This window comes from Pyrgilauda ruficollis, unplaced genomic scaffold (assembly GCF_017590135.1).
Source record: "Pyrgilauda ruficollis isolate IOZ18807 unplaced genomic scaffold, ASM1759013v1 scaffold56, whole genome shotgun sequence".
In the NCBI taxonomy this organism is placed as follows: domain Eukaryota; kingdom Metazoa; phylum Chordata; class Aves; order Passeriformes; family Passeridae; genus Pyrgilauda; species Pyrgilauda ruficollis.
In genome coordinates this window covers 5,457,291-5,480,558 of record NW_024527266.1, presented here as the reverse complement: position 1 = coordinate 5,480,558, position 23,268 = coordinate 5,457,291, and the positions used below count along the sequence as shown (strand labels likewise).

Here is a 23,268-nt window from a genome sequence, read left to right as displayed (position 1 = left end):
GAAAACTCTGACTGCACTACAGAGCATATCCAGGCAAGAATAGCTGGCATAGCCCTTGATTTGAAATACAGGTAACAATGGTATCTATAGCAGTTAGATGTCAAAAGGGAAAAGAGTAATTGTGAGTGACCTATATAGAGAATCCTCATATGAAGACACTAGGCAGAAGGAGACAAAACTGGCTCTTGCCATGGTTCCCTAATGGTGAAGTTGATGACATAATTGCTTCAACTTAAAATACAGAGTCAATATATTTACACAACAAAGCAGTAATACAGTTCTAGGTCAAAGGAAAATCTATGGTTCATAGAGTAAAATTAAATTCCAGACACATAAGTATCATATTTTCCACAGGAGCTCAGGCAGTGAGCCAGCCTACAAACTACCTGTTACCAGCACTGAAGCAGGAACAGGGAACAACACTTCATTGCCCAGTGAAGTGCCCACTGTCACTTTGGACATTTAAATAATTGATAATCAAAACAAATATGGCTTCTTTATCTTTAAAACTTCTGCAAGCTGATAATATATTGTCCTCGGCTGAAAACAGACACTTCAGTCACAAATTAACCAACAGCCTTTGGTCCTGTTACACTGACAGCTAAAATTAAATCCTTACGCAAGCCTGTGGATTCCATCCGCGAAGCTGTGTTTACTGTATCTCCAAACAAACAGTAACGAGGCATTTTTATTCCAACCACACCAGCTGCACATGGACCTGGAAATGGGATGCAGAGAGGTAAAAAGGGTGAATCAAGAGACTTGATTTATTTGGCAGGTATCTCATTGCTGCAAAGCAGTGCAGTGCCTGGGGGAACTCTGCATTCCTCACCAATGGTAACACTTTCTACCTCATTTCCCACAATATCTTGTGGTCTCCCACTACAAACCAAGCCTCGCTCTGTTATTCTTGCATAATCCAATAATATAATAAAAAGGTCACACCTGCACAGTGTTAATTGTATTTAAGCAGTATTTCTGTGTAGAAAAAAAGAAGTACATTTATTAACTGTCACGTTTGGAAGCAAGAGAAAAAAAGAATAAGCTTCATTATGCAAGGGTGAATAGTAGTGCCTCAAGAGACTTCCCACTGCCTCAGTCACTTTCTCTGATGTGTTCCTCCCCTGGCAGTTGGTGTTGAAGTGGTTGAGGAATTTCCCAAAGTTGTTGTGCTGGAGTTCCCCTTTGACAAAAAGTATTTTTATAGATAAATTAAAACATTAAGTCCCACACAGACTCAAAAAAATTTTGCCTCCAAAAGCACAAAATACAGGCTTGCATTTTTTGCCTAGATAAGCATAGCTGGCAATGACTGATCTCCACTTCAGTCAGAGAGAAATAATCCATGAAGGCTTATTTGATACAACTGGTTTAATTACACCAGAAACAGTGGCTGTTGCTCATGCTAGCTACTGTCTTAGGCTGTCAATTAATGGGTATGGGCTATTTCACTGCAGCAGGGGCAAAACAGTGATTTATTTATTTCTGTTACTCTTCCTCTATGAACATTTTTTCAACCTGATTCTTCATGAGGAGGGCGATTGTGTATAGTATATTACCAGATCTTGTATAGGCATTAATTCTGTGCAAAACCAGGCAACAACATGTTGATCTAGCATTACTGTGTACCAGAGTGAATTCCAATGCGAATCCAAACAGGCAGCCCTGGCAGATGTCTCAGTTCAAAAGATCCCATGAAGCTGAGGATGTCCAGAGCCATCATGGAGATGTCCACTGCGTGCCGGTTGCCATTCCTCTTCGGTAAACCACTCACCACCATGTAAGCATCACCAATGGTCTCCACCTGTGGAAATAAAATCAGAACTATTTCCAGACATAGAAAAGTACATCTTTAGTTAAAAGCAGAAAGATTTTATCAGATCCTCTTGTTCATGGCTAAACATGTCTTCCCCTGAGAACAGGATTTTTTAAATTTAAGGTAGCTGACATCATTTGGGTCATTTAGTGTTTATAACTATACCCAGCATTCCAATTAATGAATGTTTGACCACCTACTGTAGGAAATTTGGTATAAGCAGGCACAGTGAAAGCATATTTAAATGAAGTAATCATTTAAATATGACCTGTTTTTCTCTCTTTTGCTGTGCTTAGAAGGCAGATTCCCAAATCCACCACATCATACGATTTGATTTGTGTGTCCACTGGTTGTAAATGAGCAGAAGTACAGAGCTAATCACCTTGTAAACATCATGATGGTCAAGAATGTGGTCAAAGTTCTTGTAGATATCGTTGAGCATATCTACCACCTCCATAGGGGTGCTGTATTTGCAGAGCGTGGTGAAGCCAACAATGTCACTGAAGTAGATAGTGACTTCTTCAAACAGCTCTGGCTCTACCAGGCCAGTCTCCTTCAAAGACTTTACTACTGGCCTGTGGAAATAGAGAAGGCAGGAACACAGATCAGTAGGGTTTACTATTAAAGGTCTTTTTTTCATGTAATCCAATTGCAGTATTGCTTTCTGTGTAGGAAACATTAAATAGTTTGCTGAAAACTGCCATTGTAATCACATTTTAGATGCCCATAATGCCTTTCAGCCAGGGACCTCAAAACACTTGCTAATGGTAATTAATGCACTACAGACTTCCAAAATCCAAGTGTGTGAATAGTCTTGAGGAAACTGAGACACAGGCAACTGAGCTTCTTGGTTAAGATCAGAAACAGGGATATTGAGTCAAATTTAAAACTGAAATTCTGAACTTCCTGATATGTAGACCTACATTCTACCCATACAATAAGAACAGACATATTTTTCTGTTTTCCCAGCACAGAAGTAATTTCATTATAATAATTACATCAACTCATCCTGATTTCAGATGAGGTATCTTAGTCTGGTAATTTATGGAAGAAAAATTCAATACCATGATAGTCAATGTCTATTCAAGAGGGACCTTCTTTTTCTTGCAATTCTAAATCCAGGGAAATATGTGTTCCTAGTGGTGATACTAGAAAAGAAGAACTCAAAGAGACCCAGAAAATTATAGGTTTTGTACAATGCTGTGTTCCATCTACAATGAAATGGTAACACACACTTTTTTTTTTACTTTTTTTTTTTTTTACTTTTTTTTTTTTTTTTTTTTTTGGTGATGAGTCATAAAATCAATAACCTGACTACTGAAATACCCTTGAAACTAGTAATGGCATACTAGGATAGTTTTACTATTCCAAATGTGTGCAATACCAAAATTATTTGTATTACCAATATTAGAATGTCAATAATACTTATCCTGTAGCATACTCTGGAGAATCCATCTAACCCAGTATGGCCCTCAACCCAGCCAACCCCAGCCTGAAGCTGGACTCCACTCCTGCTCTTCAGCTGAAGACACTCCTAACCAGCAAGGTGCTGGAGCAGAGCAGAGCTCTGTGATGTGGGATCAGTGTAGATCTGTGTTCCCTGGAAGGCAGTGAAAGAGAGGCTTGTGCTGGAAAGGGGGATCCTGTGCATGAAGAAATGTTGTGCAAGATAATGGGTCCCAATACCATCTTGGGCATGAAACTCTACCATAGGGTGAGGAGCTCAGGGACAGCTGTTTCTTCTTTCTTTTCTCATAGGATTAGATTAGATGGGAAGAAAATAGAACATAAACATTAATCCTATCCCCTACTCTGCAATAATTGGGTGTGTGTAAATAAAATGCCAGCAAAAATCCTCCTGGCCAGTTACCTTGGAAGTAACATGAAATTAAGCCTGTCTGCTCTGTCTCTCTCTGCTTTGTACAGCTCTGTCCTTTCCTCCACCAGGTGTTCCAAGTTCCGGGAGTACAGCTGTAGACGCCGGATCAGGGTATCCATGTAGCTTTCATTGGTCTGGCCATGGAAATTACTGCAAATAATAGAATTACACAGGAGTCTCTGATAGATGGACATAGTTGAGAGCAGCTAAAAGGAGGCAAAAAAGCAGCAGCAGAAAACTTCTCCAGTGTTTGACTTCCCTGTAGTTAGAATGCAAAGTGCCTGAAGTGCATCATTCTTTTGCTTGCTTGGAGGCCTTGTGTAGATGAATTGAAAGTCTGTAATCCACACTTGTCAGTTGGAGCTGGTAATTCTTAAAGCACCCGTCAATCACCTAACCCTGCTAATATTGTCTATTCTAGATTACCTTAGGTAACCCAGGAACTTTCATTTATGAAAAAGCTGAGAAGATCAGATGCTGAGAGGAAGCTTTTTCTAAAGGTAGAAAATTGCACATAATGTTTAGATGGGGACTTCAGCAGAAGAATTAAGAGAATTTGGGGCTGTCTGTTTAGAAGACTGAAGAATACAGTGGAACAATGAACAGCCCCAGGACTAATTTTACTCACAAAATCCTGAAGACTCAAGTCTACTAACTCCTGGAAGCAGAAATGTGATAACATGAGCTACTCAAACCTCTGTTTGTCTGGGCAGCCTGCACTCACCAAAGCAGTCTGAAAGAAATTGGGATCAGGCTGACTGGAAGAGTCAGATTAGTATTGTATCCAACAGGACTTCAAAATCACTCCTACTTTAAACAATTTTTTTTATTAGGAATTCATCATCTTAGACCCACCCATACTGCTTGCAACAAGAGGCAACCTCTTTGCTTCTGTAGGATGGAGGCTTAGGAGCTGAACCAGGAGGCCTTCATATTCAGCTGCAGAAAGATTATTCAGCTGATACATTGTTATGCACAGTACAGCTGTCCTGCCCATGTAGAATGTAAAATGGTGCTCTTGGGATTTGTTGATTAGAAGAGGCTTAAAAACTGGGGAGCAGTGTCCCAGGAGAAGTGATTAAATCCTCACAGTTTGGTCCTTGGAATAATTAATTCAGACTGAATTCTGCAGGAACAATGCAGCATTGTCCAGGTGAAAGACATGTGTAACCCCACAGGGTTTATCCACCTATGACCCTTATTATTTTCCCACAACTTTGTACCACCAAAGCCCTGTAATTAATACTTGTGAGTTACAACTCAGCATTTCTAGTCAGCTTAATTTGGGACCATCCAAACTTTCAAATCATCATTCAAACATCTATGTGCATTCATTTACCAAAACTTAAATGACATGAGTCACTATCCAGTTCTTGACTAGAGACAGGGAGGGAATTACTTGATTGGTAAAAATCCCTAATTATCCACCTTGCTACTTTCATAATATACCAATCTGAAGTATAGTGATCATCTCACCCCCACTCAGCTAGGAAATTGTACACAGGTGTATGTATACATAACATATGCACATGCTCACCTACTTTTCTGCCAAAGAATAAAAGAGGACCTAAGTGAAGACACTAAGGTTTTCCACTGACTGAATCATAATCATATCAATTTACACGCTTAAAAATAAGAGCTTTCTAATACAGGAGGAGTATGGAGCATCTTACAAAAAGTTCCTGCTACTCACCTGAATATTTTAGCCAGAGTACTCTCAATTTTCTTAAAGTCAGGCCTTTTCTCTGGATCTTCCTCCCAGCAGCTCTTCACTAACGTATATACCTTCAAACAAAAATTTAAGGAAAAATCTACCTGAGTAATGGACATAGACAGAGAGTAGTGCTAAAGAGCACTAGTTCATTAGGGAATTTCTGGTTACTCTTGACTAGCAACATATTAAATTGTGTGACTAACTGTCTTGAACCTATGGTTAGAACACTCATTGCAGGCATCTCAACTCTGTGATGACTAGTGACATGATCTTAACTTGAATTTGCAATATACAAATGAAAGGCAAGTAAATGGATCCAGTCTTGCAGAGTGGTGTCAGACACAGTTACTGACATGGTGGTAAATGCTGTGGTAATTATACTTCCAATATCCCATGTTTGGGATTTTTCTGAAGCTGGTGATTCAGCCAAAAAAGAATGGGGCTGATTGCTGAATATGTGAATATCTACAATACAGACATTTTCACCCACGCAAGAAGCCATAGGGGCTTTACCAGTGAAGAGAGGTATACTTGAGGTGTAATTCATCCCATCTCAAGGATACCTAAAATAGGTCAGAAGAGTGGCACCATAAGTGTCTGTTTCTTTCCAGTGAAATAATTCCCATTACTCGTATTTCACATTGCTACTAACAACTATAGAAGCAATTTCTTCCCACAAGTTAGGGCATTTGGCATAAAATGCATAGCTTTCACCTTCCCATGATCATAGGCTTTAGTTTGGCCAGGACGTCCACTCTTCACCCAGAAAATGGCTTTGTTAATTATTAGCTTACTTCCACCTGTCTTTCTCCCACTGTTTCCAAGGTCAGGTCTGGTCGGAAAGGCTTTACTCCTTTGCCAGTCTCCACTCTGTAAAGTTTCTCTAGTACACAAAAAAGATCAAAGTTTTAAACAAAAAAGCATAAGAAGGACATTTATTGTCTATAGCAGTCTATGATGTTACAAGGTACTGTACAAACAGAAGTCTTGACGACAGTTCCCTCATTTTGTTGTGAATTTCAACTTTGGAGCTTTTCTAAATATAAGGCACAAGACCAAAATAGGTTGGCTTGAAGGTCCCTTAAAGCAAAACAAATAGAAATGTACATGAGTATTTACTGGTCACAGTAGACACAGTTATGGCATCTTCCCAAATGAATGTTGGGGATTATTAGTGGGCCTTTCAGCATGAAGTATAATTATAGTAAAAAACAATGTGAAAAGCGCATTGCGACTTGATCCAAAGTGTGGAGACATACGCCGCTCATTAGAGCAGTTCAAATCATCCTGCAGATGCTTAACTTCCTTAAAACTAAGCTATTAATATAAATGGGTTAAAAGCATTGTATTTCTTAACTCATTTGTACTCCTAGTCATTAAACCCATTCTATGAAAGTTATTTGGACTCTGAAAGTTATTTGACTCTGATCAAAATCAGGCTGCATTTGCACAACTCAAGTTAAGCACAGTAAGAGAGAGCTAAAGCAAAAACGTCTTCCTTTGTCTTTCTCCTGCAGACTTCAAGAATTCCAGGGGAAGGGAGGTGTTTAAGAAAGAGAAGTAATTATTTACCTCTGGAGTAAAGGGAAATTGAAAGGGATTTGTGAATCAGAACAGATTATTTATATTAATAATGTCTGATTATATTTGAGATACAATTTTACTGAAGGAAGCATATAATGACATGAGGAAGATCTATAATTGCACTGGTCTAGGGCAGCTACAGATGCCTAAACATGCCAATGTGCATGATCACCCCAAAATGATATAGCAGCTTCCAACTTTCTGGTACAGAAATTGCAGACTTGAGAAGGAGCAGAAAACTTGAGTCTCCCAAATGCTATAGAGTAGAGAAACTGCTGAGAAGTCTTCTGTGGGCTAAGAGACAAGAAAGTCTGTGTAGGGCTCATGTATGCAGGAGGAATGTGCTGGATTTCCATGCTTGGACACACACCTGAGAGAGGAAGTAACAGCACCTATTAGCAATACTGCAATTAGTCAGTGACAGAAAGTAGTGGAACAAGAAGGCAGCTTGAATTGAGCATTGGTATGTGGCAAGATTTCACAGTCTTGAGCAGTGAATGAGGTGTTTCTGCAGGAGAGTGGAGTAACCAGATGGGGAACAGCTTCTTGCAGGGATGTCAGTGAAGAGGACTATGACCTACTTACTTCTACACATTAGAAATCCAGTTCTGTATACCTGTCATGGGACTTCTCTCTCATTAGCAGCAATATTAGTGTACATTAAGTTGATTGATACATATTTTCATATTGAGAAAATTGGCTCACAGAGTAACTGATAGTAGAGTTTCATTTTTCTAAGTTGGTGGATGGAGCTCAGGTATGGGTTTTTTTAAATAAGTCTTTTAAAATCTGAACACAGTCTCTGCTGCTGTCATTTAAGCCTGGAGAAGCAGTTATATCAGTTATCCTGAAATATTAATATCATGTCTTCTAATTTGCAGAGATTAACTTCTGATAGTTTAGCCATTGAAAGAGTTTCACTCGTGACTTAAATACCAAATGAGTCTAACATACAACAGGGACATTTCTTTGTCCACTACCACTGACTCTGTTTGGTACTTTTCCCGCTCTTTTTATCTTGGACATTTGTAAATTAATGGTCACCCCAAGTTTAAGCTACTGTCTTCCAAATTTAGATGATGCCACAAGCAAAATGCAGAAGTGTTTGAATAAGTGTGGTTCACTGTCTTGGTCATCTTGGCTAATGAATGAATCAGGCATTTAAATGAGGAGCCACTTCAGCAATATGTAATAAAATTAATTCCTTCTGTTACATGAAATTTGATGAACTGATGAACACATTGTACTCAACTTGCATAAACAAAAGTCAAGAATAATACCAGAAGCCATTAGACCAGCAATATGTATCTTAGACATCTAAAAATGCTTTTATGGAAAAAAGGTTTTGTGGAGAAAACAATCTCCTTGGTGAATGGAAAATGTAAAATTTAATCTGAAATTTACAAAGCAGATTATTTTTTAAGTTACAGTGGACCCAGACTTAGCAAACAGATTTCACGCCTAGTAAATTTATTGTTGTCTTACCTCACGTGCTAATATGTTATCATCTCCAGCAACATCACTTAGGTGCTGTTAGGTACCTATCTTAGGTGCTACAAAATCTTTCAATTCCATGGATTGCCCTCTTGCTGTTTGAAAGGGACAGTCTTTCCAAAAAGACAGAATAAAGTGTTAAGATACAGGTCAGAGATAAAACAAGGAACCAGGTTCTGGCTATGACAGCCAGGGTCAAAGACAGAGCAGTGAGGATGCCACCACATCTCAGAAAAGCAAAGAAACCCTACCTCTGAGGCTAACAATACCATTAACACAACACAGAAAGACTGCAAATGCTCAACAAGCCATTTAAAAGAATGTAGTTTGCTATGGATTTGCTTTACAAGTCAAAATGAGCAAGGTAGGGCATTGCACTTTCTCCATGTTGGCAATATTTGTAAAATTTTTGCATTCATAAGGATTGTGCCTGCCTCTTCCCAATAAATAGGAATAGAAAGGCTTTCTTTTCTCTACCTTATTAAGCATGGAATCCTGAAGACTTTGGTTTAAGAAGAACAGCCATTTCTAATCTCCATTAGATCTACATTTATATTATGGAGTTGTTGATGTCAAAACCTGTGTTTCCCCAAATATGAACACAGATTTGTGATAACGTAGGATGATGAACATGCCCCAGAAATTATTCTCAAATGTGACTCAGTAAAAGGGCTATTAGGGTGTCCTGCTGCTGCTGTAGATGTTTTAACAAATGTGAGGCGGATCCAACAGAATGACTCAGAGGTAAAGGCTATGTCTAAATCTGTTGTTAGTAACTGTTGTTAGTCACTAGGAAAATCCTAAACCCACACATGTTTCTCTGTCAGTTTTAGTATATAATAATGCTTGGATTCTGGGAATTGGGATTGACTGGGCTGGATAAGGATGGATATTGTCCCGGTTTTAGCTAGGCTAGTTAATTTCTTCTCAGAAACTGTTAGTGTGTTGTGTTTTGATTTTGGAATAAGAATGGTAATAAACAAGAATAAGAGTAAGTAATAAACCCTGATGTTTTGGTATTTTGCTGAGCTGTATTTATCCTAAATCAAGGACTTTTTTTTTTAACTTGTTTCAGGTCCCCTGCCAGTGAGGGTGTACACTAAAGAAACTAGGAGATGGCATAGCTGGGACAGATGACCCAGACTAACCAAAGGGATATTCCACACCAAAGAACATCATGCCTGGCATATAAACTGGGGGAAGTTACCTGGAAGGGAGGATTATCTGTGTTCAGGAAGGGGAGTCTGGTATCAGTCAGCAGGTACTGAGCAATTTCATTGTTCATTACTTATTTTTCCCTTTTTATTACCATTAGTACTATAATTTATCATTAATATTGTATTTTACTTTGTTTTCAATTATGTAACTGTTCTTATCTCAACCTATAAGTTTTACTTTGATTCTCCTCCTCATTCCACCAGGGGGAAGAACTATAGAGAAGGGGGGTTGAGCAAGCGGCTGCATGGTGCTTAATTCCCAGCTGGGCTTAAAACCACAACAGCTACTCAAAAACAATGCCACAAAATGCACAATACAGGGTTTAATAGATGCACTACAGGAGGAGATGATTTTTCTGACAGAAGTTAAATTGCTAAAGTTAATTATAACCAGCTTGAATGAAGTCTGAATTGCCAGTTTTTAAATGCCAACTGTTCTTGTGTCATACAGCTGACTTTTTGTTTTTCTGTGTTGACAATGATGATTAATGCTGCCTAAAATAAATGGCATATTACATGTTGTTTACAAGTCAAAATGGAAAAATCTTTGAAGCCTTTAAATGTTGCAGTAAGTCTGGACAGCATTGTATAATGTTAACTTCTGTAATGCTGTGCTCCAGGTGAGAAGGGAAGAGAAAGGACAAGAAATCTCAATGCAAACTTTATTTACAGAAGAAGCAGGGACACTTGCCCCCTCAGTGAGATCCTTCAAACAGGCTCTTCATTCACCACAGAGAAAGGAGCAGCTGTTCAAGCAGTTATCACAGACAGCGGCTTTCACAAAACATGGAGAATAGGCCAGTTACAGCTACAACCATCCCAGAAGGCTGCAATAGAGGAGAAATCTGTGGAATTACCTCTGTTGTCCCAGCAGTGTCTGGTGTAGAAGGTCTCTCTGCGCAGGATGATTTCTTGGGCAATGATCCCATAGCTGTATACATCACCCTTCTGAGACACATCAGCATGCCGGAGATGCTCAGGAGCTGTCCACAGGTCTGAAGATACAGATGGCAATGCAGGATGATGTAAAGGGGAAAGGAGAAAAGCAATTGCAAAAAGGGTGATCCTTCTCAGACCATCCACTGGCTGTAATGATATTTCCTTTTACTCTTTTCATATCCAATCCTGAGCCCATTGGTATTGTGTACTTCCTACTTTAGCATTTTTCTTAAGAAGCTGACATCAATACAGGTTAGATAAACCTCTGACATAGTTTTCAATTATCTGGGATTTGCTGACCGTGCTACTTTCCACTGTAGATGCAGACTCTTACACCTTCAGAAAAGTTATGTTTATTGGCAATGAACTTGCTTTTCTTAGCTATGTTTCAAAGGCTTCTTAGAAATATCCTATGTATCTGGATAAGACCAAGGAGTGCCAGTGCTATAATAAAAAAACCCTGACCCATAAATTATTGAGCTAGGACATGCAAGGAGTTTTTATACACAGTGTCTGATAAGAAGACTGCAATATTATTTCCCAATGACCTTGATATCATGAAGCTTTTGAAATAATTTTCAAGTGCTTTGAGTCTGGCATAATATTACCGGCTCATAACTACTTGCCTTCTAGAGAAATTATTGATCTGTATTTCTAGAGCAATGAGGATCGTTGCACCTCAAAACCAGAATGCTGCCATGGTACAACAGCTGTGACATGCTGGTGACATACCATAACAGAGACCTGAACACAGTGACCCTGAAGACAGTGTTATGATATTAGGCTGTAATATTCAGCCACAATGAATCTGTGGATCTCTTGTGAAACACTGAGTTTTCATTAAGGACATAGACTGAGTAGCCAAAAATTTTGAGTCTGCTTACAAGCAATAAAAGAAGATAAATACATTACAATGTAATAATAGTAATAATATAAAAATAAATTTTAAAATTGCAAAATGAAGAATTAATAGAACATTTATGTTCAGTGAACTTTTCTTAGTCCTTTTTTATGTTCTTATTGCTAGTCTTGAATATGTTTGTGTCTTAATGTAAAAATTTTCTCCAAACCAGTTGTAACCAGTTTCTTTTCAGGTCATATGCTGCAGTTACAGCACAGTGCTGTGCTCATTATACCCCATGCTCTACTCTACAGATTCATATGACATAATTTCAGATGGGCTCATCTTTTCACTCCAGGTCAAGTAAGAAGGAAAAGATGAGTAGAAAGGAGTGTTCTATTTTACAGAAATATTCTATGAATGTGAGATGAATAGAAAATGTAGAGAAAAGCTATTAATATTATTTCAATTTGAGCATATATTATTAGATTCCTAACTAAGGAATAAGAAATAGAGTTATCATTGCATATCAATACAGATTTTTTCAGGATTATCAAAGTCATGTCTGTTACCGTTTAAATGATATCACAGAGCACTGTGGTAACACATGTGTCTAGTCAATTACAAGATTTATGGTAAATTAACTCTTTTTTTTTCTTCACACAGTTTCAGTACTACTGCTGAAAAGAGCTGATTGCTTCAAGGACTTGGATACTGAAAATGTTTCTTACATCTCAATCACAGGTGAAATCTCTGTTTTCTAAACTAAAAGCTGAATATTTGTCTTTCCTTCGTTCTCACACTGTCTGCTAGTAATTCTTCCATTGTGCTATTTAAGTTAAAAGGATATAATGGCTGCTGTAATATGAATCAAAGTTGCATTGTTTTCTACTGTGTACAAGATGTAATTAGACCCTACTGGTCTATGAAGATAAGAAAATTCCACTGGGTTGGAAACCAGGAAGGAGAGTTCAGTTAGGCATTTTTTTACCTTTCCTTGGAGGCAGAATTGAATTACAGCCAAAATCAGTGATCTTCACTACCATGCGATTGTCTACTACACAGTTTGTGGATTTGAGTCGACCATGGACTTCAGTTTTGCTTGAGTGCAGGTAAGACATCCCCTGTGGTTGAGAATAAAAGAGAAAGAAAGCACAACTACATGTGAGACACTCAGATGTTACCAGACTCAACAAGAATGTGAATATTAGCAAAATATCTGTGCAAGTAATTAGATGGACTTCATCTGCAATGGAATCACAATTCGCTTTCATATTATTATTTTACAAAGGAGACTTTCCAAGGTCCTAGGAACAGTCAATATTAAAAAATGAGGAAGTGGGTCATGTCATGGGAGGCCAGTCTTACTCTTAGTTAATAACAATCTGACATAGCATCTTGGTTTTGTCAATATTAGAACACAAGTAATTAAGGAAATGTATTTCCTCCCACAAAAGTTTTAATTTCACTTGCAATATATGTTTTTTGGTAAATTTAATATAGATTTCTTGGAATGTCACACAGGAAGTGCTTCCAACTATATGTTCATCCAACAGACATAAGAAGTGTGAGAGAAATTGCTCCTTATATCTGTATTGTCTTTGAAGATCACCATACACCAGAAATGTTTTTTGAAACATTGCAGGAGATCCTCTAACTGCAAAGCAGAGGGCTCCAGAGCAGTCAATGCAGAGAGTGTCAGATGATGCACTAGGGCTTAGATCAGACAGAGGATCAGACTAGACAGACATAAAAGTCTCTGCTGACCTGACTGTTTATGGTTTTCTCTGCACAAGGCAATACATAACAGCTGTCAATGAGCTAAACTTGAAGTGAGCATGAGGCCTGGTCAATGAAGTTTCATCTTTATCTCCTGAGATTCAGACTCCTGACTCACAACACACAAAGGCATACAGAGGTGTGTAGCTTGCCCCTTTTACTCATTGCCTCTGAATTTATCTGATCTAGTCTAAGACACTCAAATACGGTGCAATACATGAGAAGGGGCTAGCACTGAGGCACAGCAGGAAAAGAACATTATTAAGTGGATGTCAACTGAAGAAGGGAGTAGGTATGCTAATTTGTACCCTCTTGCTATTATTTATTCTGTTTCATCTCACTCTTCTTAACTACTTAAACTCACACCTAGTTATAACCTACTGCTGGTTGTTCTTCCTATAGTCCTCTTTTCTTCGTGCTCAGTATATGAAGTGTAATCTCTACCCTGTGAAAGCTAGAACAGGTATGTCTTATCTGTTCAGTTTCTTCTCTGAATGATCTTCCACTTAGGCTCCTACATGTATAGCTCATCCTTTTCCATAACTGGTAGATAGAATCTCATCAGAGTTACACGGCTCATGTGGTCATGATACACTGTATGACTTGCTGGGTTTTCTTTTCAAATACTGGGTTACTCATAACTGGGAATGGATCAGCAAATGCTACAAGAGATCCCTGAGGTGTGAGCTGAGTTTTGGGCAGAGCAGATGTATGTCTGAGACACAAGCAGCCTGCAAAAGATGCAGTCTCTGGAGAATGTTGTTAGACTGGTTATCCTGGACCTATCTAGACCATGCCAAATTTACAGAAATTGTGTGCGCACTATACCCAAGGAACACATTTCTTGATTAAGCAGCTTTTAGCATGCAGCCTTGATGACACTACCCAGGATGTTTTGCCTGCTTTAGGCCCTATTTCCTCCAGCAATGCCTTCCTCCAGCTCCTGCTTTCATTAGCCACAAAATATTCCCATTACTGCTGCAGAATTCCCAATTAGTATCAGCATCAAATGACAGCCAAAGGTAATTTAGATTTCCTTACCCCAAGGCTTTCTTGTTAACAACTTCTGGAGGGAAAGATCTTGTATATGTACCTGATAAAATTTTCCTCTTTCCTCCCCACTATCCTATGCACCTACCTGAAAACACAGAACCTATTAAAAACCCACAATGTGATTTTCAAAATTTATAATTACTTTCAGTACAATAGTTCCAAATATTTGAGCATTCTTGTAATCTTTGCTCTGGAGCTCTGAAGCTTTAGTTCTAACTGACAAACCTTTTCCTGGCACAATGTAAGAATATTACAGCCTCTTGCATAATATCCTGCAGCAGCCACTTATTTAATAAATAGTTGCAACGGCAGTGTATGCACTAATAATTACAAGGCTTGATTACTGCAATTCCCTCTCAGCAGACCTTTCATCAGAGCTCTTTGGTCACATGGCCAAATCAATGTAGTTACAAGGTGGTCCCATCAATCCAAGAGGCAGCTATGACAGCAAAAAAGAAAGAAAAGCTGGGGGGGAAGTAAACAGAGTAGATTTAGGGCTTCCTCGTTGGCCACCCCACCTTCTGTATTGAACTAGAGACTACTCCAAGAATAGTCATCACTTGGCTGTTTGCTCCAGGGAATACAGGAGACCCAACCTTTGTTCAGAAAGAGATGCAACAGCTTCTCGTGCAAGCTTAGTACAAGGACTGTTTGGGCAATGGTAAAAGCAGAGTGTATGAAAGTGGTGGTGGGGAGAGGGAGAAGCATCTCAAAAGGAAGGCAAGGAACTGCTACACCAGGTCATAAGTATTTTAATAGCCTGGAGAGCTGCAGCTGGACTTGAAAAGGATACATACTGAGATGAGAGGAACTGGAGGTGAGAGGCCATGAAATTACTTCTTTAGAAAGAGAAGCCATTCAAGTAAATGTAGACAGGGTACTTGGAGGTTTAGAAGATATGGTTTGGAAAAAGCAATACTAGAATTTCATGGAAATGTGTAGGTCCCAGAAGCTTCACCATAATATCAAGTCAAGGAATAGGAGAGGTTGGCAGATTATCCAAACAGTAATTTTCCTGATATTCCTAGGTACATACAAGTTTTCATGAAGAGTTTGTAAACCATCTCTGCTAACACAGCTAATAATGCTCAGGAGCCATTCCACATAATGTGGATGCTATGTGCCAATCCCTCCTCAGGTGCCATGTCCCCTTTACCAATGGTGCAGCAAGTGACTGGCTGTGCAGTCTCAGTATGAATGCAGTCATTGGGCATTTGGTCACTCCCTTCAGAGCGACTAGGATTTCTCTTTCCTCATAAACAGAGACAGTACTAATCATTATTTTCTAAGGAAACATCTGACAGTGATCTGAAGGTGCAAAGAGTTAAAAAATACCCTGGGTTTTGAGGAGGAAGGGAAACTCCTCTGCTGCTATTTAAAATGAAACTTTAACTGAACGCCAACTAAACTTGAAAGTCATTAACGAGGCCAACAAACTGTGACAATTTGGATTAAGGGGGTTTAATAAAGCACAAGATTTTCAATATCTCTTTAGAACAGACACAGTAGAGTCATTCATTGTGGAGACCAAATCTGAACTGGTGCATGTAGGGAAACAGGAGGACATCCAACGGCAAACCAGCAGTAGGAAGAGGAGAGCAGCTAAGCACTAGCAAAAAGACAAAGGGGATCCTCTACATTATCTGTAGAGGTATGATGAATATTACACCAGTGAATTACAAAGGGTCCTTACATACTAGCTAAACAGTTACAAGTCTCTAATGTAGAACAGAATTTCCATTACTGTGCATATTGATTTTTCCTACCACAAGGGCCCAAAAAGCAAAGATCTGTTGAAAGCTACTGAAAACCAGCCTTTGTTTCTGTACATGATTAATTTTTTTCCCTCTCAAACTGCTTGAAATGGATAGCTGTAGTGAGAAACTACAGTGTCTCACTCTAGTGAGAAAATCAGGATGGTACATAAACAGTTTGTTTAGAAAAAGTTGATGCCATCTCTGGATATATATTAGAATAATTCTATGATTTGAAAAAATAGAGTTTTGCTCTGTATGCTTTACCTGAGGCCACAAAGCAGTGTGTTTTGCAGAGCTTGTGACTGCATAAGCCCTACTTATCAGAGCCACTGGTCAGCAGACTGTAACCTTCCGGTCTCTGGGCCACATTTCTTTGGGGTATACTTCATTTGTTTATTTATAAATAGCCCCAAGCCAGTTCTGACCCCTATTTCCTCCTTCAGTCTGAAAGCCACTGGCTTCTCCTGCCTCAGATACCTGTCCCCAGAGGAGACCAGACTGGAAGGGCATACAGCTCTAGGAAAGAAGAAGACCTTGAAAGATATGCTCCTCAGAGGATCAGTTCTGCAAGACTGGACAAGCTGATTTACATTGCAATGTCAGCAGTCCACTTACCTTGGCAATATCATACATGACGGAGATTTTAAATTCCCAGTCCATGAACGTGCCATCAGGGTAGGATATTTTATCATTTAAAACATCCTGTCAAGAGAAGAAAAGTTTTTCAGGGAAAAAGCAGAAGAAGAGATATGGGTATACAAATTGCATCCTTTCAACCAGCAACTTTGTTTTTATAGAGAGTACATGCACTAGAACAGAAGTTGACTCAAAAAATAGGGAACATTAAATATATATATTACATTTACACAGGGCTAGAAAAGTGGGGACTACAGAAAAGAAAGGTTTGGGCAATTAAAAATAGGTTGTGAATTTCGTTTTCAAAACAAGTTTTTAATAACACAAAATAGCTGAGAAACAAATGGTCAAGTTGTGCAAGAGGAAGGGAGAGGATTTTCCATGTTTTGTGCTCACAGTCCATTTCCTACCAATTTACTCCTAGCCTTACAAGTTCAAACTAACTGTTGCTTTATCTTTGCCTGCCAGTCACTTACAGTTCTTTCAGCCATGATGACATCCATTGATAAAGGCAAATTTCCATGAGTATGCCAGTTTACCAAAAAATAACTAGAGAACAATTATTTTGCTGCCTTGCTGTGAGTTTGTTCCAGAGACCACTGCTAAAGATGACAGTCTTTGTATGACCACAGAAGCAGAGACAATATATACCCTCAGAAGAGCTGATGATTATCACTTCGTGATTATAATATTGGCAATATATATTGGGGTATATATCTATTATTGGTATATTGGTAATAATATTATTACTGAAATAATATTAGTAGTAATAAACCATAAGTCTTTCCATACTTTGCCAGCATGAATTTACCCTTTATTTTTATAAACAAAAATTAAGGGTTGTTTTCCCTTATAATGCAGAACTTGCCATTTTTCTCCCTTACTAATATGGAATATATTCTTTTTTCTGTCCTTGCACACTCTGTGGTACACAAGCACATCAGCAGAGATAACAGCTACAGATTGGAAAATGAAGAACAAGCTATATCCTATATGCTTCCAGTAGGGGACACAATACAAATACTGGCTGTTACTGTGGCCTGGGCCTGTACTTTTCCTTGGCTTCCCCTCACCTTGTCCTCTTGCTGCTGAGAACCATCAAAGTGACACAGCAGAACCTGGGGAGGGATGGAGAGGGCCAAGCAAGGGAGAAGAAACTTAGAATCAGAAACCTGCCACCTCTTGCTCAGTCCATGGCTGCTGCATGAGGATCAAAGACACAGAGATGGGGATTTCTTTCCTTACTTTGAAATTTGACAATTTGGGGGTAGAAGGAGACCCTTAAAATTCTTTACCCGCAGAGAACCTCTTTCGCAGTATTCAATCACCCCAAAGATCATGGTGTCTATCTTCACAGTGCCATAGAACTTGGTCAGGTTGTAATAATCAATCTGTAGGAGCTGGAGCAGAAACATTTAATCTGTTTTTAAAAGCAATCAATTTTAGTACAGAAACATAAGACATGGATATTTGTGTGACATGGCCTTTTATCTCAGGCCCTGATAAGATGTATGAGTTTCCCTTAAACCAGAGTGTACTAAGGCACTGAGTGAAGTACTTGAAGACATTTGTCATTCCAGAATCTTCTGGATTAGGGAGATAAGAGTGGCTGCTGTTGGATACTGCAAGTTAATTCCAGAGCCCACTGTAATATCTATTATTGCCTCTCTATCAAACCTCCCAGCTGACCAGAATAGCCATTATGAGTGACAGAATGATGTGAATCATTCAGTAAATGAGCAAGTAATAAAAATTAAATGATGCTGCATGATATTATGGAATTTGTCCATTTAAATAGACAACTGTAGTTTACTTTGAGGTATTTTTAGAGTTTATTGAATTCACAATATAGTCATGTTGTGTAACAGGAAAACCATTCAAAAAAAAGATGCAGTACTGCAGCCAAATTAATCTCCCATGTTGAAAGAGTCTGTACGCAGAAGTCAGCAGAAAGTAACTTATATTTAAAGAGCTGCATTTGGCATTCAATAATAAGATTTAACTACAACATTCCACTAGTGATGAATTAGTATGATATGAGCCAAAAGAGTGCAGTGCCTTTTAGCATCAGCTATAAAAACTGGTTAAGTGTTTAATTCATGACAGCACATGAATTACTTCATTCATCCTAAGCTTGACTGGCACTCAATTCAGACTCTAAAGTGGTGATGAGATCACATAACAAAGATAAAGTTCATCAAGCAATATCCTTTGAGGAGCTCATTACCTGTCCACCTCACAAACATGCACAAGCATATGGCTGTTGGAGTTGACAGTGGAAAGCAATGATTTCACTCACAGACTCCATCCCACCCTGCTGTGTCCAGTTCCTATGTGCAACAGTTACCTTGTTCAGTTCTACTTTTTGCTTCTCTGAGAAATTACCATCACTATTTTTGAGATCCTTTAGGATCACCACCTGAAGGAAAAATACCAGTGGGGGGGGGAAAAAAATAATAGGTTTAGTACAACAGCAATTCATCTTTCTTTTCCAAGAAATGTCCATACAAAGAAATACTTCAGAAACACCTGCCTATGGCTTCACTGCTGGAGTTTCAGTTAATTAGCTAATAGGTAGTGGAGCTATATTTTCTTCAGAGGATTTAGATCTATCAGTTTTTAACACAACAAGAATATACTCAATCAGGCAGATAGCTCTACTGAATGCACAAGAATTGCCATGTAAATGGCATGTCCTCCATTAACCTATTCACCTCTTCAGTACCAAAATGTATCAGATTTCTGGTCCCTGTGTTTATGCTTCTGTACCCCTGGGCTAGGGATTCATGAAGTCTAACATTTAGCCTTCTGTCAGTAAACAAAATACATAGCAGCTGATAGGGAGCAAATGGCTTACTTCTTCCATAAGAACTAACCATTCTGCAAGGTCAGGGGAGTTGGAATGACCTCCACCCAAAAAGTGCCCTCCTAAAGGTGAGGAAGGGAGCATGGACACTGCAGTCAGGTTACCTTCTTGTCATACTTGCCCTGACGAAGTCTCTGGGTGGTGTCACGTCTCTTATCTTCATCAATCTGAGAACAAAGAAGAATAATTAACTTGCAATTATCACCTACTCCTCACTTGACAGGTCCAGAGGGATTAGTAATGTCTGTGTGTGCCATACACAGAAGCATGAGCCTCTCTCTCTAGGGAGGGTCACTACATGCCGCAGAAATTGTGGGACATCCATGCCACTCCCAGGCCCTCCACCTGCTGTTTTCATGCTCTTTGGCATTACAGAGGCAAAACAATGCACTGGGAAATCATTTGTAACAGAGACTGGAAGTCAATACCCAGCCCATTCCCCCATCATAAAATGAGCTCTACTGATGGAAACAGGTATATTCTATTAGGGAGCAATAGATGGGGAAATAATCTCTATTTCTTCAATACAGCAAGTGTGGGGTAAAAAAAAAACCACCAGTTAACAGGTCCTAGTCCTACCAGAGCCATAGGGTGCTGTAGTCAGAACATGTCAAAACCCCAGCATTGATTGTCTTTAGGAGACAGAATCCAAGGTCCAGCTTTGGACACTGCGCTTCTCTTACCTTCAAACTGACATGACTTGTCTCACTGGTCTCTAGAGGCAAGATTTCCTCAGGTGGTATATGTGACCATTTCTTCCACCGGCGCTCATTATCTCTCCTGTACTTCCTGAAGAACAAGAGAAGTCCTTTGGGATATCCTCCCAGTGAACCGAAACCCACAACAGGAGATTAGGAGACAGGGAAGCATCTAGTGTCAGGATGACACAAGGATGGTGTGACAGGTTGATGAGACTTGAGCAGAAGCCCTGTGGCTCTCATCCAGTTTCCAGTTTGAGGAAACTCTTTAATTCTCCTAACTTTGGGAAAGCCTAAATGCTCATTCATTCTGTAGCAGAACAGAACAGATTTAGCAGAACAACTGCTAGGCAATTGCCAGAGTCTTGGGGGTTGTCAGAAGAATTTAAAGCATAAAGAACCATCTGGATTTTATATAGTTTTTTCCTCCATGTTATTAAATGCACTTGGAAGAGAGGTCCCACAAACAAATGCAAGCCAAAGGAAGTCCTGCCATCCACATCAGTGGATAGTAAGAACTGCTGTGAATACAATGCCAGGAGAGGAGGTGCTGAGTGATGAGGTGCCTTTTTGTGGGTGTCTCTTGTAGTCTGCACATTTTGTAGAAATGAGGGAAGAGTCCTTGGAAATGGGAGAAAGAAACAGCTGTTTCCCCTGCAAAAATTCAGAGCAAGCCCTGTCTTAGAGAAAAGCTACAAGAGAGCTAGTGCTCATCAAATTATCTCCTTACTTGTGCAAGTCCTTCCTCTACTAAAAAACTCCACAGGATTGACTGGAGAGTTTGCAGGAGAACCCTAACACATTGATAACTGCTGGCAAATGCTCCAAATGGCAGGACCCATACTGCTGACAAATAACACAAATATTTCCTTGTTCACTACATTTTTTAGCATATATTTGCTTAAGAAAACAAAGACCAACAATTGCAGTAAGAACTGTTTTTCTCTGTTCTACCTTGTAAGGTGTGTCTGTGTGTCATTAGTATGCACTACAGTTCAAACTGGCATCAGCTGGTGATTAAGAATATATCAAACTGAATTAAAATCTACTAGATCTAATATTTAGTTACATGTTTTTCAGGACTTGGACTTTTTACTTTGCAGTCAGAACTTCACAGGTAGCTGTGGAATAGTTCAAGTATCCTAGAAACTTCAGAAATAAAGAACAAATAATGAGGCATTTTGTTGACTTTCATAGGAATTTCTCTTCTTCTTTGCTTGTTAGGGGACAATCTTTGGTAGCAATTATATTTGAGAAGTTTGCTATTATTTTGATGCTAAAAGTGCACATTTTATTATAAAAAATTCTCAGAAATCTCTTGTATTTGATGCTTGTATACAATAATAATCTAATCTTCTAAACAGAATCTTTAGATTTTATGCATCTGAAATATGGAGAAGTATAGAATCTTTTACAAGTCCATACTTTTGTTTATTAATTTTCATAGGCAAATGAAAACTTTACCGTCTGTTTATGTGTTAGTGCTCAGATGTGACAATGATTAGCTCCTGTGTATCTTGAGTTCAATTGGATGTGTAAGAGTTGTGTATTTTATCTTTGATATTTCCCTTGTTTTAGTTAGCAAGACAGATTACTTTACTCAAAATAAGAGAGCCTGAGTAGCATCTGTTTCTAATAAACTTTTCTTAAGATCTTATTTTCTTGCTTTTTCTGAAGTTCTCTGATATATAACAAAGATATAGACTGAAAATGGAGGCACAGGTAAGATAATTTTTTTAAAGATTAAAGAAAATCCTATACTTTGGAACTGGAACTGTGGTGAGATTTCTTCTATCAAAAGGAGGTATCAATGATTTCTATTTCTGCTTTTTCCATAATGATAAAACTGCACTTGAAACACTGCATGAAATTCCAAGCTGTTAGAAAAAAATTTATGCAGGGTGTTGGACTGAGTTGAAGAAATGGATCCATGCAATGAAAACACAAAAACTTCATGGTGTTTTGACTCCTACAGTGTCTCAAGAGAAATACCATCTTCTAGATTGAACTTTTACGTCACCAATACATTAAAGAAATATAAGAGTATCCCAAGAAAGCCAAAGATGGGTAGTAAAGTGGAAAAATTCTGAAGATTGGTGTGAGACTTATATTTCTGTGTATGTATAGGAATCAGAGCTTTTTAGCAGATGCAAGAACACTGAGCCTTGCTGCATCTTCTCCCTTGATTATTAACCTGTCATAACAACACCATGGATACAAACACTACTTGGCATATACCAGAGTTCACACTAGGGACAACCACACAGGTCTGTAAGGTAAGCTAATGAATGGCTCTTCAAGGAGAGATCAAAGGCATTGTCCTAGTGGGAAAACTGTTCAAGGACAAACAAACAGAAAGACAAAGGGGTTGGTACCTTAGAATCAGCAAAGAGATGATCAGAACTAGAATCACAATTCCTGTGAGTGTAAAGACAGCAATAGTCAAGATGTGTGGGCCTGCAGAAAAGAAAAAAATAAAAGATAAATAACTTCATGAAGATGCTGAAAAACAATATTGTATTTAAGAAATTACCTTCACACATGCAAATCACAGTGGCTGACCAAGGATACTTTTTGGTCACACCCAAATTGAGAGGTTTTGGTAAAGACCAGCATGGCCTTAGGATGACACTTGCCTCTTTCAATGTGGGATGAAGCATGGCCCAGAGCAGTGCAGTCTTACATCCCCACCTGAGGCATGGGCAATCTGTGGGGATACCCAGGCAATGGTGCTACTGTATGAACTGTACTCTTCAGAAGGAAATTAATATGCTATAGAGGGAAATTAATCTGGTGGCAGCACAAAGACAGTAAAGTGTCCTTGGAAGTTGCCAGGAGCCAAACAGTTTGAAAATCGTGTTGTTCAGGCATCTGAAGACTTAGGCCCAAAAACCACAGAGCACACGAGGGTTCTAATCCTGAACAGGCAGACAGGATGAACAAGGTTGGGAACTGACTAAAGTTTTACGGTGGAAAAGCAAACTGAAGCCTCTCT

General features: G+C 38.9%; 1 protein-coding gene across 1 annotated transcript in view; it reads right to left on the bottom strand.

Annotated features, from left to right (window-relative positions):
* Positions 1 to 23,268, bottom strand: part of GUCY2C (guanylate cyclase 2C) — a 43,051-nt gene that overhangs the window by 2,944 nt on the left and 16,839 nt on the right. Inside the window, exons 11-24 of the mRNA XM_041481502.1 lie at positions 22,649 to 22,730; positions 20,259 to 20,364; positions 19,680 to 19,742; positions 19,057 to 19,128; positions 18,005 to 18,109; positions 16,689 to 16,775; positions 12,476 to 12,608; positions 10,562 to 10,699; positions 6,204 to 6,292; positions 5,389 to 5,480; positions 3,687 to 3,845; positions 2,199 to 2,391; positions 1,630 to 1,804; positions 620 to 718 (exon numbers count right to left, since the gene is read on the bottom strand). Coding sequence (XP_041337436.1) covers positions 620 to 718; positions 1,630 to 1,804; positions 2,199 to 2,391; positions 3,687 to 3,845; positions 5,389 to 5,480; positions 6,204 to 6,292; positions 10,562 to 10,699; positions 12,476 to 12,608; positions 16,689 to 16,775; positions 18,005 to 18,109; positions 19,057 to 19,128; positions 19,680 to 19,742; positions 20,259 to 20,364; positions 22,649 to 22,730 — 1,593 coding nt within the window. The remainder of the gene's footprint in view (positions 1 to 619; positions 719 to 1,629; positions 1,805 to 2,198; positions 2,392 to 3,686; positions 3,846 to 5,388; positions 5,481 to 6,203; positions 6,293 to 10,561; positions 10,700 to 12,475; positions 12,609 to 16,688; positions 16,776 to 18,004; positions 18,110 to 19,056; positions 19,129 to 19,679; positions 19,743 to 20,258; positions 20,365 to 22,648; positions 22,731 to 23,268) is intronic.